This window comes from Saccostrea cucullata, unplaced genomic scaffold, assembly GCF_032062105.1.
Source record: "Saccostrea cucullata isolate Sc308-1 unplaced genomic scaffold, CSIRO_AGI_Scuc_v1 ctg1968, whole genome shotgun sequence".
NCBI lineage: Eukaryota > Metazoa > Mollusca > Bivalvia > Ostreida > Ostreidae > Saccostrea > Saccostrea cuccullata.
In genome coordinates this window covers 151,076-167,197 of record NW_026921187.1, presented here as the reverse complement: position 1 = coordinate 167,197, position 16,122 = coordinate 151,076, and the positions used below count along the sequence as shown (strand labels likewise).

Below are 16,122 nucleotides of genomic sequence, written 5' to 3'. Positions count from 1 at the left end.
TTTTAATAAATGGGGGGTGGGGTGCATTTATTATCATTTCAGGTTTGAAAAGGGGTATCAATTTTATGAAATACATTTTAAGGAATATAAATACGAATAGGCATGTGATCATGACAATTCCGTTTTTTTCTTTGGAACCACAAGTCATAACTCTTTAACTTATGTGCAGGCTTTTTTTCTTTTATTTCTTTTCATTTTTAATTTGCGCTTTTTGTAGATCTTTGCGAAAGCCCATTGTACAAAAGCCCATCGGGCTCACTTTCGTTAGAAAAATACTGATTTTTTCGCTTTCGCGGTAATTAAAATGCGTTTATTTCACGAATAAGCGCGAAACTTTCGCGTAATAACAGGAAACTTTCGCGATATTACGCGTAACGTATTTTCGCATTAAAACGCCTAACTTTTACGAATAAACGCGAAGCGCATAATGTTTTTGTTTTTGGAGGAATTTTTTCTCTCTCTCCGTGTTTCTTTTTTCACCGTCGCTTTTTTTTGCCATTCCCCCCTCAATTGATACATGTACCCCCCCCCCCCCACCCCCCACCCCACCCCCGTAAAAACGATGCAAATATAGAACATATTGTTGTTATTTTTTTCTCTTCAATATGGAGCCAGTTCAACTGGAGAAAAATATCGCTATTTAAGAATTATACGTAAGTAAAACATTTTTTTTTTTTATAGTTTGCTGGTTGCAGAATCTGTTTGAATGTGACCGAAATATTTCACGAACGATTTAATATCGATTAGAAACGATGGCCGACAACAATCGAGGAGGATCGACGACTAATGAAATAACATACTATTTAAACATTGAAAATGCCAAAATCTTAGCATTTTGTCTAGTTTGTGGGTTTGTTATGTATCATGGGGTACTGCATCTTAAGTATGGTAAGTTTTCATTCAGGTATAAAACCGTCAGTGTCGGTACTCCCGATGTGTTGTGTAGGCATGGTAGTTATGTGTTGTTGGGCAGTGTGTCACATTATGACACATTCATCATCTTCCTCCAATAAAATACCAGAGTACTGAGTTGTGGAAATCTTTTTTAAGATTGTCAGTCGTTCGGACTGGCAAAATAAGATGGTTCAAAGTGATTTTTAAGCGTTCCGAAATAGTCGCAATTTTTTTTTTTTTAAGCATCACATTTACTTCATTAGACATCTATGTACTTCATAATAATATAACATTCTTACATTCAGTCCATTTTAAAGTTCCCTCTCGTATTTTGGCAGGTGACAATGCTAACTCAGCATAGTAAATATAATTTTTTGGAAATATTCATGCATTTGGGAATTTAGTTTTATTTAAACAATGTGTCAAAAAAATTTAAGAAATTCTTAGCTGCAGATTTGTAGCTCTCCGAAGAAAATTATTGATAGACTGGAGAGCTACAGAGCCACCCATTGAAAAAACTGTATATTTATTGCGCACAAATGCGCTCAGTTCTCGATTTATTTCTCCATGTTTTTAAAGCTGTAATCTCAAAATATTACTAACCGTGTGTTCCTAACATATTCTTTGACTCTTTCCACAACAAAACATTCCTCATAATTGTTGTTAATAGTCCTCCTGGTCCTGATATTGCAATCATCGGACATTTCGCTTATTTATACTGCCATTTTGGTTTCAAAGATAATTCAGTCCAATATGCTTCGTTCAGATATTAACTACAAGAGAACTTGATAGAGGAGAGAGGATTTTTTTTTTAAATCTTCCATTTTTTGCAATTGAGGTGAGAATTTGGAAAAATTAATCAAGAATCGAGCGCACTTTTTTGTGCGCAATAAATATACATTTTTTCAATGGGTGGCACTGTAGCTCTCCAGTCTATCAATATATTTTTTCGGAGAGCTACAGATCTGCAGCTAAGAAATTCTGTGCATTTATAATAAAGATATTAACATAATCAATGGTTGAAAGAAGTTAAATCCCGGACAGTTGTAAGGGCAATATTTAGTGGTTTATCTGTGTTTGAAGTCTCTCTGTTGATATCAGGTTTGCTAACTAGTATTTCAGAGTTGTGGAAAACAGCTGGTCATGAGGACAAAGTTATGAATGTCATCATGACCAGCTGTTTAGTCAGGTCTGGCACAATCACTTGATTTAGTTATACCATATATACTTGCCTATAAGTGGGGTTTTTGGAAGTTAATATATGGTCCAAAACTTTGTCCGACTTAAGGTAAGTCACTCCTGAAATTTGTTATATCAAGGATTTTTTGATATATATATAAGCTTATAAAGTGTAACTCAAAATCGCAAAGAATATATGAGTGTGCATCCTACTGATCTACGGTACATTTAAAAAACCTTTTTGCACTTAAATTTCATCTCTTTGGTTAATTTCTTTAACCCTTATTATATTTGATTAGATTTAAGCATGGCAATAAATATAATCTTATTTAACGTAAAATAGTTTGAATAATATTTATAAACAAATCTAAATTAATGCGCGTAATTGTTGTGTGACCTTTTTGCATTAAAAATAACATATTTTTCCAGGTATGAAAAAACTTAATAGGCAATAAAAAAATTTCTTATATCAACACTTTTTATGATTGAGTGCATAAATACACAAAAGTGTGAGTGTTTAAAATAATGAAAGAAAAAGGTGGGGTCAGTGATGTTAATTTTGAAATATTTGCCAAAATATGTGATTTTCAGGCAAAAAAAATGGTGTAAATTAGACCTTGACCTCTTTAATATATTTTCATTTTTTGGAAAAGTTTGTTGAGGGAAGGTGTAAAACTTAAGTTAACTTAAATTAAGACCTACATTAAATATTTTTAGCAATATCAAAACGTAAAATATTCTCCGAGTAAAAGTATGTGAGGCTAAATTTCCATTACATTAAATTTTATAAATGTTTTCAGATTTGCAGAATTTTCTGCTAAATATCCTTCCAAAAATTCAATAGATAAATCTTGTTTTTGTAGATTTTTGAGCAGTTTTTTCATTGAATGTTAGAAAATTTACATTTTTGAATTTAAATATGTTATAAAAATTGAATTTCAATAATTAGTTTTGAAGTAAAAGCTTCTGCGTGAACTTGTCTAAAAAGCTGACGAGTGACTTACCTTAAAGGCGAGCTATTAAAAGAATGAAATTATATGAGGTCAGTCCCTCTGATATATAAGCTTATTAAATACAACCGACTTTTAGGCAAGTATATATGATAGCTTGATATAGCTATCTAGCTTTATTAAGCTATATTTAAAAAATCCTGATTTAGCTGCCCAACAACATAACTTTATGTATCATTTGCGGAGCTATCAAGAGATGAATGAAAATAGAGAATTAATGTCATGAGTAAATATAAAAATCACATTCTTTAAAAAAAAGAAAAAAAAGGAATAAACTGAATTGCATTCTTATTCACAGTGTTATCAAGTCTGTGAATGTCAAACTTAATTTATTCTTTTTAAAAACTATAAGCTTTGAATGTATGTGTTCTGATAATTCAGTTGTGCAGAAGAAGTTGGTTGATTGAATATTTCATTTGTTTTCCAGGCAATGACTCCTGTAAGTGGCTATTAAGTGATGGGCGTTTCCCAGGGTATAACACATGGCAGCCATATGGATGTATGATGCATAAATACACAAAAGTGTGAGTGTACCTGTATAAAGCCTGACGAGTCTAATTAAAATTAGAAGGATGGATTTTATTCCAGTGAAATTAATAAATTTCAAATTCTTATGAGTTACATGTATTCCAATGTAGGTGTAATACTCTTTTCTTTTTCGATATATACCTTGCGTAATATACCTGTAAATATTTTCTACCTTCAAACGTTATTGTACCATATTGATCTGTTTCTATATTGTCATAGTATTGGGCAAGATAAAAAAAAATGAACATACATACTGTATTTCGTGGGTCCCGTATTTCATATGTGAGACATTGCCCCATAAAGCTGGGAATGATAGTGCTTTATGCCCATTGATCCCCCCCCCCCTCAAAGGAAAGATAACTTTTGCAAGATAACAAAAATCTCCTTTTCTTATCAGTATGGTCTACGCGAATTTCAATTTTAAAGCTGAAGGCAAAAAAAAATTATTTTCTTAAGATTCTTGATGATTTTTGGCATAAAAATTGTAAAAATTCAAAAGAGAAAATTAATCTTGTTTTTTTTTTTCCAGACATGCACGGCGATGTATGCATTATATTTACTATTGGGGAGAACAGAATCATATCACATTCCTAGGAGATTCTCGAATTCGACAGCTTTATTTTGAGTTTGTAAATCTCCTGAGTCTGCAGAGGGTAGAGGAACATGTAGCTCACCATGATCTTCACTTTGAGGACAAGAAAATAAGCGTCACAGCTGTAAGTTTGGATAATCCTCCTGTGTGAACTTTCAGATACCTTTCAATTACTTTACTTAGATTTTTGTTTCAAAATATGAATTGCTCCCATTTGAAATTTGAAGAAGAAAATCTAACCTGGTTCTTAACTTCTTACCATAAAACCTCTGTATATAATTGTTGATTATTGTAAATACTTGTAAGTACATTTGACATTTATTAATAAAATGAAACTGAAATTTTATTTTTAGGACTTTTTGTGGCATCCTATGGTGAACTCGTCTATGTATGATGTGTATAAGAACTGGTTGATGGCAGAGAAAAATTCCAGGCCAAATCTCCTGATCACAGGCAGTGGGACGGTGAGTTATTGTACATAAACCTCTTTACAAAATAAAAAAAAAAATTGTTACGATGTCCAGCACCAGAGGCAAAAGCATTTTTAATGATGTCGTCAATTTAAGTATGTTTTTCATAAGTTATGAATTTTTCATGTGAGTGATTTTTTTGTGAGCCCTTGTGAGACAAAAAAATTAATATTCTGTTGTCTATTCCAGTGGAGCATTAAACAGTTCAATGCATCAGAAGAGGCTGTGAAGAGCTTTGAATGTAAGAGTTTATTTTATAAGTCAGGAATAGGTGATACCAACCTATATTTTCATGGGAAAAGATTAGACTAAGTATGATAGATGATTTTCTCTACCTATATGCAAATGTTAAGTCAGATTTCATTTTATATGTGTACTAAGCAGAAGAAAAAGATTATTTCTGGTAAATTTTGAATTAAATTTTCAAGATCTGACTCGTGGAACATTAGTTCACCCATTTGAAATGCACCAAGACACAGAGAAGTAGGATAGCTAAGTTCAAGACACTGCTGATCATGGTGTCTGAAGTTGCTTCACCTTTCTAAATTTGACTGACATACTGTGACTGAAATACCTTAAATCTACTTTTTTTTCCATGGGGTCATAATTTTGTGGAATCTCTGTTCAATCTGCGGGTAAAAATTACTGTGGAATCACCATTGTTTATGGGAGAGCTCATGTTTATGGATTTCATAGATCACCCTTAAGGCCTTATGGAAAAAGCATCCCCAAGAATATTTTGTTGTGGAAACATAATGATATTGATTCTTTGAATCTACCATTTAAAATGATTCCATGATTCCACAGTACACCGATCTTTGGATTGCTATTGTATGTCCTCAATGAACTCTAAGTAAATTGTGACAGATTTCTGTGGAAATTTGCGTTCATGTACATTGCATAAATTAATCCCATTTTGAGAAGTATGCCTACATTTTTTTTAATAATGCGTTTTTTTTTCCTATTTTTTCCCCAGTGAACCTGACCATGATCCTGCCTTACATCTTGAAGTTGAAAGATAGCACTCAAATTATATGGATGTTGCAAGGTAAACAAAGTTTTATTGACACACATTTGTCATAGTATGGACAATTTTTTTGTTGGTCAGTTTAAAATATATTCAATATATATAAACATAATTTAGGGGGGGGGGATACATTTTGTTTGTAAATTCAGCTGCTCATCCAGTTCTTTGATTTTGACAGATCCTGTAGATGAATCCAAGCTCTACCTGAACAGATCTATGATCACCAATCAGCAAGTGGACGCTTACAACAAAGTAGCCATTGATATACTGTAAGGAAATACACTGAATCTAATTCTCTTGATATTATAACAATTATGTAGAATCCGATGAAGGAGTAATTCTTAAAACTTGTATCTCTAACTTCTTGGGATAAAGAAAAAAAATCAAGATATCCAAGTACCCAAGAGATCAAGGTTAAAATACATAAAGAATAAATAAGAAATTGTACTTCAAAATCTTTATTGCACACTTTACATATGAACTTTGGCATTCAACATTCATTCACCAGTGGCACTACTCCATTCACTTGCCATTTTACTCATTGTTTAATCATTCACTCTGTTTAATTTTTTCTCTTTATTAACCCTCCCTTTCTTAATTACAGTGGCGGAAGTGAGGCGAAGTTGTGGAGTTCCTCCCGACTGGTGGCCCAGGGAATACACGACAACTCTCTCCTGGATGGCCTTCATATGTCGAAAAATGCTCTGGAACTTGTGAGTACAATGTATATTTATGCAGATATATGTGTCGGTTATAAATGAAGAATTTTTTTGGAGGGGGGATTTTATCCCTCAGTGGAAGTAAATAACAACAAAATAGTTGTGGACCATGCTATATAAACATGTTAAACATGATGTACAATAAATTCAAAATTTATTACAGTCATAGAACATGGTATACACTTGGATTTATTACAACATGTTCTGTTTACAGGATATCCAGATGTTGATGAACATGTACTGTAATGATCATATGAACCACAAGGACGGAACATGTTGTCGGGTGCCTGATTCTGTGACCTCTATACAGATTATCACAGCGGCTTTCTTCCTGGTGTGGTGAGTCTGACATAACTGAAGTAGAGGGGGAGGAGGGAGGGAGAAGAGTTAAATAGGGTCCAGATAAAGTTATAAACAAATCAATCTCTTTGTCTTATAGCTAAGAATTTCCACTGCTGAAGTATTTTCATGTTATGAAATTTATTTTATATAAATGAAGAAATAAACAGTACATTTCCATTGCCTGTACGTTTCTAAATTTAAAGAAAGATTGTAGGTACAGCAAAACTCGGTTATAACGAAGTCACTGGGACCTTTGAAATCACTTTGCTATATCCGTAATTCGTTATATCCGTATAAGGAATTTATGAAATTCATATAGTTTGGGATCCAAAATGACTTCGCTTTATCCGTGAGTTCGCAATATCCGTGTTCGTACGAAACGAGTTTTACTGTACATATATATATTATGAATTTTACAGTCTCCTGTCAGCGATAGCCATGTTCTTGTACAGAAGGAGAATCCGACGCAATGGCAGTAAAGCCAGGGCAGGTAACAATTCATCTACAAGTACAGTACGCCCAGATTTATCATGCAGTTCATCTACAAGTACAGTACACTCAGATTTGTCATTCATTCCATCTACAAGTACAATACACTTAAATTTGTCATACAGTTTATCTACACCCAGTACAGTTTACACCCAGATTTATCATACAGTTTATCTACAAGTACAGTACACCCAGATTTGTCATTCATTCCATCTACAAGTACAATACACTTGAATTTGTCATACAATCCATCTACAAGTACAATACACTCAGATTTCTCATAAAGTTTATTTACTAGTACAGTACACTCAAACTTGTCATACAGTCCATCTACAAGTACAAATCACTCAGATTTGTCAGTGAAAATATTAAATAGTTCTTTTTTGCAAGAAACTGTGATCTCTATTCCACATGGATATGAAACTTTAATTTGCAGAACTCTTTATGAATGAATTTAATAAATAATAATAAACACTTTGAAACATTTGAAGTAAGATTATGAGCTTGAAAATTTTTGTTGAGAATTATAGTATAAAATCAAAGTTTTCGTGACTGCTATTTCAGATAGTGGTATTCGGAATGGAAGGTCGTTCGTTACACCCTCAGAGAAAGCCTGGCCAGACACGGTGTATGAGATCATGGTGTGTTTGGGCAAGCTGGGACTGATCATGACATACGCATTTCTCTGTGACAGGTAAAATCCATGGAAATAATTCTAAACTGTGATTTTTCTCTTCCTTGACTTTATTTCGCTCATTGTTTACACTCCATAAAAATGCTTGTTAACAGGGTGAAGATGAGTTACTTTCACTCATGCATTTATGGTGTGATATTTAGTGAGGTAAATGGAAGTGCCTGTATTTAACCAAATATTGTTAGAGCAAAAATTTGTAGATTACTTTGAAAATTATGCATCCTAAATACATGTATATTGTGTCTACAGTTAACAAATTAGATTCTCCCCATTATTGTGTAAATTACATATTGCATAACTGTTATTTTATAGGACTAATTTCTTCATGAAGGAGAACAAGTACTACACCCACGTTAATTTCCTCTTGCCGTTTGCGTACCTTATGATCTTGGGCTTCTTTTTCACTGAGAACACAGACCAAGTAAGTTAACTACAGATGTGTGTGTGCTAACTGACCACTTGGAATGCTATGTAAATTAAACAAATTTTTTTCTTTTAATGTGATTCACCATGGCACCACACAAATATTTAAAAGTTCAACATACCAACTTCAAACTATTCATCATGTGTGAAGTCATTATTATGAATATGTAGTTGTATTTGTATATCACAACTATGCCAATTTTTCAGACCAAAGTTTTACACCGAGATCAGACAGATGAATGGAAGGGCTGGATGCAGCTAATGATAATGATCTACCATTTGACTGGAGCCAGCAAGGTAAAAGTCAAATTCATGGGGGTGGGGGATTGGGGGTGGAGTTAATGGATGTTTATTTTTTACTTGTATCCACATCTCTATCTTTTACCTTAATTAAACCCCCGCTCCGAAGGAGAGGGGGGTATACTGTTTTACCCTTGTGTGTCTGTCCGTCTGTCTGTCTGTCCGTCTGTCTGTCTGTGTGTCCGTCCGAAACAAATTTTCGTCGCAGTTTTCTCAGCAACTACTCATTGTAGATGCTTGAAATTTTAACACAATCTTCTCTGAGGCATGCCATATGGTGGGATACATTTTTGCTTAAATCCGATATCAACTTCCTGTTTGTCTGTGCATCTGTCCGTTTCATACATTACAAATTTTCGTCGCAGTTTTCTCAGCAACTACTGATTATAGATGCTTGAAATTTTAACACAGTTTTCTCTGAGACATGCCATATGGTGGGATACATTTTCGCTTAAATCCGATGTCAACTTCCTGTTTGTCTGTGCGTCTGTCTGTTTCATACATAACAAATTTTCGTCGCAGTTTTCTCAGCAACTACTCATTGTAGATGCTTGAAATTTTAACACAATCTTCTCTGAGGCATGCCATATGGTGGGATTCATTTTCGTTCAAATCCGATGTCAACTTCCTGTTTGTCTGTGCATCTGTCTGTTTCATACATAGCAAATTTTCGTCGCAGTTTTCTCTGCAACTACTGATTGCAGATGCTTGAAATTTTAACACAATCTTCTCTGAGGCATGCCATATGTTGGGATAAATCTTTTTTTTCAAATCGGATATCAACTTCCTGTTTCTCTGTGCGTCTGTCTGTTTCACAAATAACATTTTCGTCGCAGTTTTCTCATTAGCTATTCATAGCGGATGCTTCAAATTTTATTACACTCTTTGTTTAGGCATGCCATATGGTGGGATTAATTTTGATATGAATCTGATGTCAACTTCATATTTTTCTGTGCATCTGCCTGTAATTGAACTTGTGTATATTAACATGATAGTGCTTATTTACATCAGAGCGGGGGTATTACTAGTGAGCATTGGCTCACAGATATCTTGTTTGAACTTCATTTCCTCCAAGTTGCCACATTTTTTCATCTCCATAAATACATGTGATTGACAAAATCAAATTTTAATTATGCTTTGTCATTATTTAAGGCATTTTCTTTGGCAAAGTTAACAGAATCGTTTCCAAATTTAATTGTGGTAATTTACATTCAGAATAGTCATTGTGCCTGCATTTAATAAACAGGTGTTACCCATCTACATGCACATCCGAGTGCTGGTGTCAGCCTACCTGTTTCTGACGGGCTACGGACATTTCTCCTATTTCTGGAACAAAGCTGACTATAGTGTCCAAAGATACTGTCAGGTAAGAGGTCAAAGGTCACTGCCAAGCATGAGGTTAAAGATCACTGCTAGGAGTGGACATTAGGGGTTGTGTTGAAGTAGATATGATTTAGAATTTTTCATGTATTTGTTGATGCTGTTTTATAGTGTAACAAATTTGGACAATCAATATGATCAACAGATTGAACGTAAATTTTAAATTACTGTTTTAAATTCAAATATTACAAATTTGAGGTTTTAGTTAGAAAATAATTTATCTTAAAATTTCGAGAATAATAAAGTTCAATAAACTCAAACATAAATTATTGACTCCATTATTTAATATTTAGTGAATACATGTATAGGGTCTCCCATGGTATGTGGTTGTATATGATTTTTATCCAATGAGCTGTATGTGTTTTTTTCTTCCCTAGCTTGGCAAGGGAATAAAAACACACAACGAGTTGGATAAAAATCATATCTACCCACAAGATGTGGGAGATTTCTTTTATTCCATGTTTTACATCACTATCAATGTTTTAAATGATTTTAATATTGGATTCCACTTTTCTTCACACTAAACGCATTGTGACATCACAATTGTGGGATATAAAAAGAAGAGTGATATCCACGGAATAAAGTGGTAAACATGGGATAAAACAACATTGCTCCTAAGCTACATGTATTTACCATAGACTTTGAAGAATGCATGCTTGTCCAGCTAGTAGAATCAGGAATTGCATGATTGTGCTTATCATTTTAAACTACATAAAAACTTTATGAAATCCTACCAGTTCAATACTCGTATTTGTCGGCAAATGAATATGATCGCTTATTAAATTATTAAGAAAAGTTGCTCTGATATGCTTCTGCTAAACAAATATTCATAAGCAGAAGCATATTAGTATTTGTATAATTGTGAAGAATGATTAAAGTGGAGAATGTATTGACTGTTCTAGATTGTATATAACAGCTTTGTATAACGTATCGGTGTATGTCAATTTCAGCATAGTTGTTATGTACGATGTTGTGGCTGGTATGACTTCAGATATTATGTGGAAGTAAGTGGAAAATAACAGCATGGTTCTGAGTTACACATATGTTTGAAATGATGATCTGTGTCATTTGTATGCAGCCTATAAAATCAATTTGCTTGTCATCCTTTTTGGTGTGTGTTTGTGTGTGTTAATAAAGAAGGTGGGCTTCAAATCTTTCAAATATTCTGGAAGAAAAGAGTGCTTATTTAACTCAATTTATTTTGAATTTCAAATGAATGAAAATTACTAACATTTTAGTCTTAAAGATTGTGTACATTTGATTCAGTGTGATGTCCTGTTCAATTGGATAAATTTCAATAGAGAAGTACTGTTTTAAAATTTATAGAAACAGAAAAAATAGCTTAGTATTTACAGAAACAAAAAAATAGCTTAACTCTTTACTCCATACCCAACAAACAAGCCTTTACTAAAAGGTTTGAATTTGAGGCAGTATGACAGATTTTGCCTCTTTTTCATACATTATGATCTTGTAATGATTTTTATTCGGAACTCAACAAGAAATTTATTTGTTTTTCATGCGAGCATAATTTTAAAATTCTCAAAATTGTTTTCCATAGGTGATGTTCCGGTTAAATTTTCTGGTTGTGGTGCTGTGTTTTGTGATGAACCGCCCTTACCAGTTCTATTACTTTGTACCACTGGTTTCATTCTGGTTTACCATAGTTTACTTAACCATGGCGATATGGCCAAGAATTTCAGCAGCTTCTAGTGATAGTAAGTTAAAACCTTCCATAGCTTCTGGAAAAAAATTCCTATAGCAAATATTCTTAAATTAATCCGATACAGGAATTGAACTCCAGAATTTTCATTCCAATGTCAAATTCTTTTAATTTCTGTTTACCGTTTACCCTCCTCACCTAGCCTCTTCATGCTTGCTGATTGCATGTCTGTTCAAAGGTCTGTAATGAAATATATGGTAATAATAAACAGTATTCAAGCTCAAAAGTCCTTTTCACAATACAAATTTGCACAAAGCAATCAAAGACCTCCAAAAAAAATCAGAGGTGGGATCAGGTGCCATGGAGTAGTGAGCATCACCTGCCGACTGGTCACATCTGCCATGTGCTGCTGGTCATGAGCAGGAAAAAATGGAATTATCTATTTACTATTCAGTTTGTAAATAATGGCCTAACAAATGTTTCTAAAAACATTACTGTGTGATTAAGAATTCTATGTTTGATAAATATAGTTTGTATTTGTAATTACGTTAACCTTTTTTTTTTTGTAGCAAGCAACTTACATTACCTGTATATGATAATTAAATTGATCATCCTGACCACTGTGATAACTCTCTTCTTTATGTCAGAGGTAGGGCAAATTAGAGTTTTAAAAATCTTTTTGAGTTTAAAAACTAGACAAATTAAACAAATGGTCAAGCTATGATGTTTAAATTAGACAATTTAAACAAATAGTCAATCTATGATGCTACAGTGTATTTTAGACAAATTAAAAAAAATAGTCAAGATCAAGCTATAATGAGCTTTATACATGTATATGGTTTATCTTTAAAACTCTTTTTTCTTACAGGTTTTATTTGAGAAAGTATTTTTGATGAGGCCAATTAAAGCCCTGTTTGTTCGTTCAGATGATTCCCTACATGAGTGGAGGTTCAGATGGACATTAGATAGATATGTGAGCATTTCAAGTTCTTTAAAAAAGAATTTCTTTTTTTACTATCTTGTATTACATGTACTATCTAAGTTATTGCTACTTATGCAACTCGGACCAACAGACGGTCATTGTTAGAGGAAAAAAATGGACCTTTTTTTGTCGTACATTTACAGAAAGTATTTGTACTAATATGGTTTCATAAATTAAGAATGAATTAAAAAGACAACATCTTATATTTTCAAAGTGTAATTAACAGGATGATAATCTATATTTTCAGAGTGTAATTTACTGTATGATATTCCATATTTTCAGAGTGTAGTGTATGGGATGGTGTTTGCGTTCGGCTACCACCTGCTACTGAAGAAAGGAGTGATATCAGACAATCACACTAACTCTCTCTTCTCTACTGGTGTCTCCCTGTGTCTCACTTTCCTAGGATTCTTAGGATTAGGGGTCAGGCAGTTTTCATGTCGATAATATACTGTAAACTAACTTTTATTTGCATGCGAGAAAAATTCGTGAGTTTGGTGACCTACTTTAATACGTGAATATTTGTCACAGAGTATAATAGTTAGTTTACTGTAATATTTAAATGTATACTAATTATCATTTAACTTTTTTCTAGCAAATAAATCATTAATGATAGTTGTACTGTTAACACAAAGTATATTTAATGACTTTTTATTTCTCTATTGTTTCAGAGTTATGCCATTTTTTCATTCCTGTGTAAGAACAAAACCGAGTGTAATGATACTCACTCCTACCTAGTAGCTCTACCTGTAAGTACTCAGTTGTATACTGTGGAATCATTTAAATTGGGGGGGGGGAGGGTGTCATTGTTTGTGGCAAAGCAAAATGTGGTTGGTTCATGGGGACATCATTTCTTGGTAAACTCAACTCCTACAGTCTTGTCGAAATCCGTCGGTCCTGTCGGCAAGGCCGGTAAAAATTTGTCTGGACCGATAACATTTAAGAAAACGTCGGTCCAGATGACCGATTGAAAAATACTTGGGCGTAATGCAAATTTAATTAAGGTCGGGATCGGGATGCGTAATTTAAGGTCACAGACACAGAAAAAATGGCCGCATACGCGGCATGTTGACGATATCCAAGTAAATTTGTTATCACAAAGTCATAAAACATGTCATTTATGTCTATGTTAAAGACTCTCTATCCCAAGAAAGTAAACTTGTAAGATTGAAGGCTATTGAAAATAATAAGGGGCATTTTGGTGCTGTTATTCATATGACTTTCTCAGCGTCAAAATAAGGTACAAGCATCTGGTCTGACAAAACTTTGACTGGTCTGACAAAACATTTGACTTTGTCAGACCAAATGTCTGACAGTGATGAAAAAATTTCGACAAGTCTGCTCGTATATATACAGAAGATTCAAGAATGGCCTCATCAAAATAACTACACACTTGGTTAAAAAAAATTTCCCAGGTCACTCAATGCAGATTTTCAGGATGAACTTTGGTGAAGTGTATGAACTATTGTAAATGTAATGATTTATATATCTGATGTGATCTCCTTATTTGTTTACAGTTATTCTCCTATGTGATAGTCAGAAATGTCTTAGGCTGGGTGCGGACCAGATACAGCTCATTCTTTGCCTGGTTTGGCAAAATATCTTTAGAGGTAAGTGGCCTTAGCTCTTCTTTTATTGAGGCAAAAAAGCTCTAATATGCCTCACTTATAACCCATTTTGTTCGCCTTTTAAAATATGTTTGAAATAACGAAAAGTGCAGAGTCATTAGTTATTTTAGTTCAGTGAATGCATTTTCAGGAATTTGTTTTGTCAGGGCTGTGAATTTTGTAATTTTTGGGGGGAAGGGGATTCAATTGTCGAAGCTTCTAATGTTTGTTTACTCTTTTTATCTTTCAGTTGTTTATAGCACAGTACCATATATGGCTAGCAGCTGACACTTATGGAGTTTTAGTGTTGATGCCCTCGTATCCAGTATTAAATGTGATAGTGACATCTTTTATATTTATTTGTGCTAGCCATGAAATTTCAAAAATAACTGGGACCTTAACAAATTACTTAGTGCCAAAAGAAGGGAAGGCATTGTTAAGAAACGCTATTATATTCTTTATGATTATGCTTCCATTATCTGTTACAAAAGGTGTTCTTCCGTTCTAGGAAGTGTATTTTGCTCCTTACTCTGAAAGCAAGGGATATTAATTTTGTTTGATCCATTTGTTAGTTTGTCTTTCTGTCTGTGTATAACACTTATTTTGTAGATGATATCTCTGAAGTCTTATGATAACTCTGAATTAATAAAATAATACCCATATTAATATGGATTCACATCAAAGGTCAATGTCAGAAATTCATATTTTTACATAAAATGGTTTCCAAGATGATATTTTTTTTTAATTTTTGTAATGAATAGGCAAAGACTTTTTCCAACGTAGTAAGACTCTCAATTGATTTCAGAGTTAAAGGTGAAGGGCCAAGGTCACAGTTTCACACCAAGTATTCTTTAATTTCCACATGATATGTATGAAAACTAATCAACTTTTGACATAAAATTTTGTATTACCGGGTATACTTTCTGATAACTTTAAGAAAAAACTATTGTTTGGAGGACAAAAGATCAAGAACCAAGGTCAGAGATTTATAAGTTGCCTAAAATGGTTTTCAGAAAAAAAAGGATTTGATCTTTTTCAGTGAAATATAAAGTGTTGTTCTCTCAAACCGTAGGACCCTTTTGATTTTTTGGTCACAAATTCCCTTATGGCATGAAATGATTTCAAAATTCACTTCAATACTTTCAAATCCTCAAACATGGCCCCTATTGATTTTTAGGTAAAAAGGTCAAATGTCAAGATCTCAAACAACATGTATAATTGTTACAAAATATACACATGTAATATTTCATGTAATTTTTTTTTAAATCAAGGGATGTAAATTGCCTGAATGAGCTTGATTATTGCATTTATATAACTGTATTGTAGAAATATGTTACACAGGACTCCTTTGTGTAATAATATTAATGTATTTTATTTATATTTAAAAAGTGTATTTTGTTAAAAATGTGCTTATTTATTTTCATTTATATACATGTATATGTAGAGTTGTAGATTAATATTAATGTTACCCTTTGACTGTTTATGGACTTTTATTTTAATTTTCTATTCATTAAATTTTTGTATGCTCAACAATAATTACATACATGTAATGTTTTATTATTGTATAAAGGGGGGTACTGTGAGCATCAAGTTTCTGTGTGCTCAAAATAATCACATTCTTGCAATGTTTTATATTGTATTGTGACATGACCCGGCGAGTTTTCCTTTGAAGTCAAGCATACTGTATCTGCGATACAGAACACTTTTTGTGGGCGTTTCTTATGCAAATGAGCAGAAACTGTACTGTATCTGCAAAATATCAACGATACAGTACGGTTTATTTTTAGCGATGACGGAAAGCTGTATCCGTATACAGACATACCAAT

General features: G+C 33.2%; 1 protein-coding gene across 2 annotated transcripts; it reads left to right on the top strand.

Annotated features, from left to right (window-relative positions):
- The first annotated feature begins 747 nt into the window (after positions 1-747).
- Positions 748-15,778, top strand: LOC134259407 (N-acetylneuraminate 9-O-acetyltransferase-like). 2 transcript variants are annotated; one of them, XM_062741991.1, is made up of 22 exons: positions 748-888; positions 3,511-3,607; positions 4,141-4,327; positions 4,557-4,667; positions 4,863-4,914; positions 5,650-5,721; positions 5,879-5,969; positions 6,305-6,413; positions 6,634-6,758; positions 7,181-7,251; positions 7,815-7,944; positions 8,257-8,365; positions 8,575-8,664; positions 9,914-10,033; positions 10,998-11,051; positions 11,606-11,762; positions 12,277-12,356; positions 12,576-12,680; positions 12,972-13,112; positions 13,361-13,438; positions 14,207-14,299; positions 14,547-15,778. In XM_062741991.1, exons 1-22 carry the CDS (start codon positions 753-755, stop codon positions 14,802-14,804), a joined length of 2,466 nt encoding a protein of 821 aa, XP_062597975.1. In that variant the 5' UTR covers positions 748-752; the 3' UTR covers positions 14,805-15,778. The 2 variants fall into 2 exon arrangements, with proteins under 2 accessions (XP_062597975.1, XP_062597976.1); XM_062741992.1 differs by lacking the exon at positions 10,998-11,051 and having other exon boundaries at positions 14,547-15,777.
- Positions 15,779-16,122: the final 344 nt, after the last annotated feature.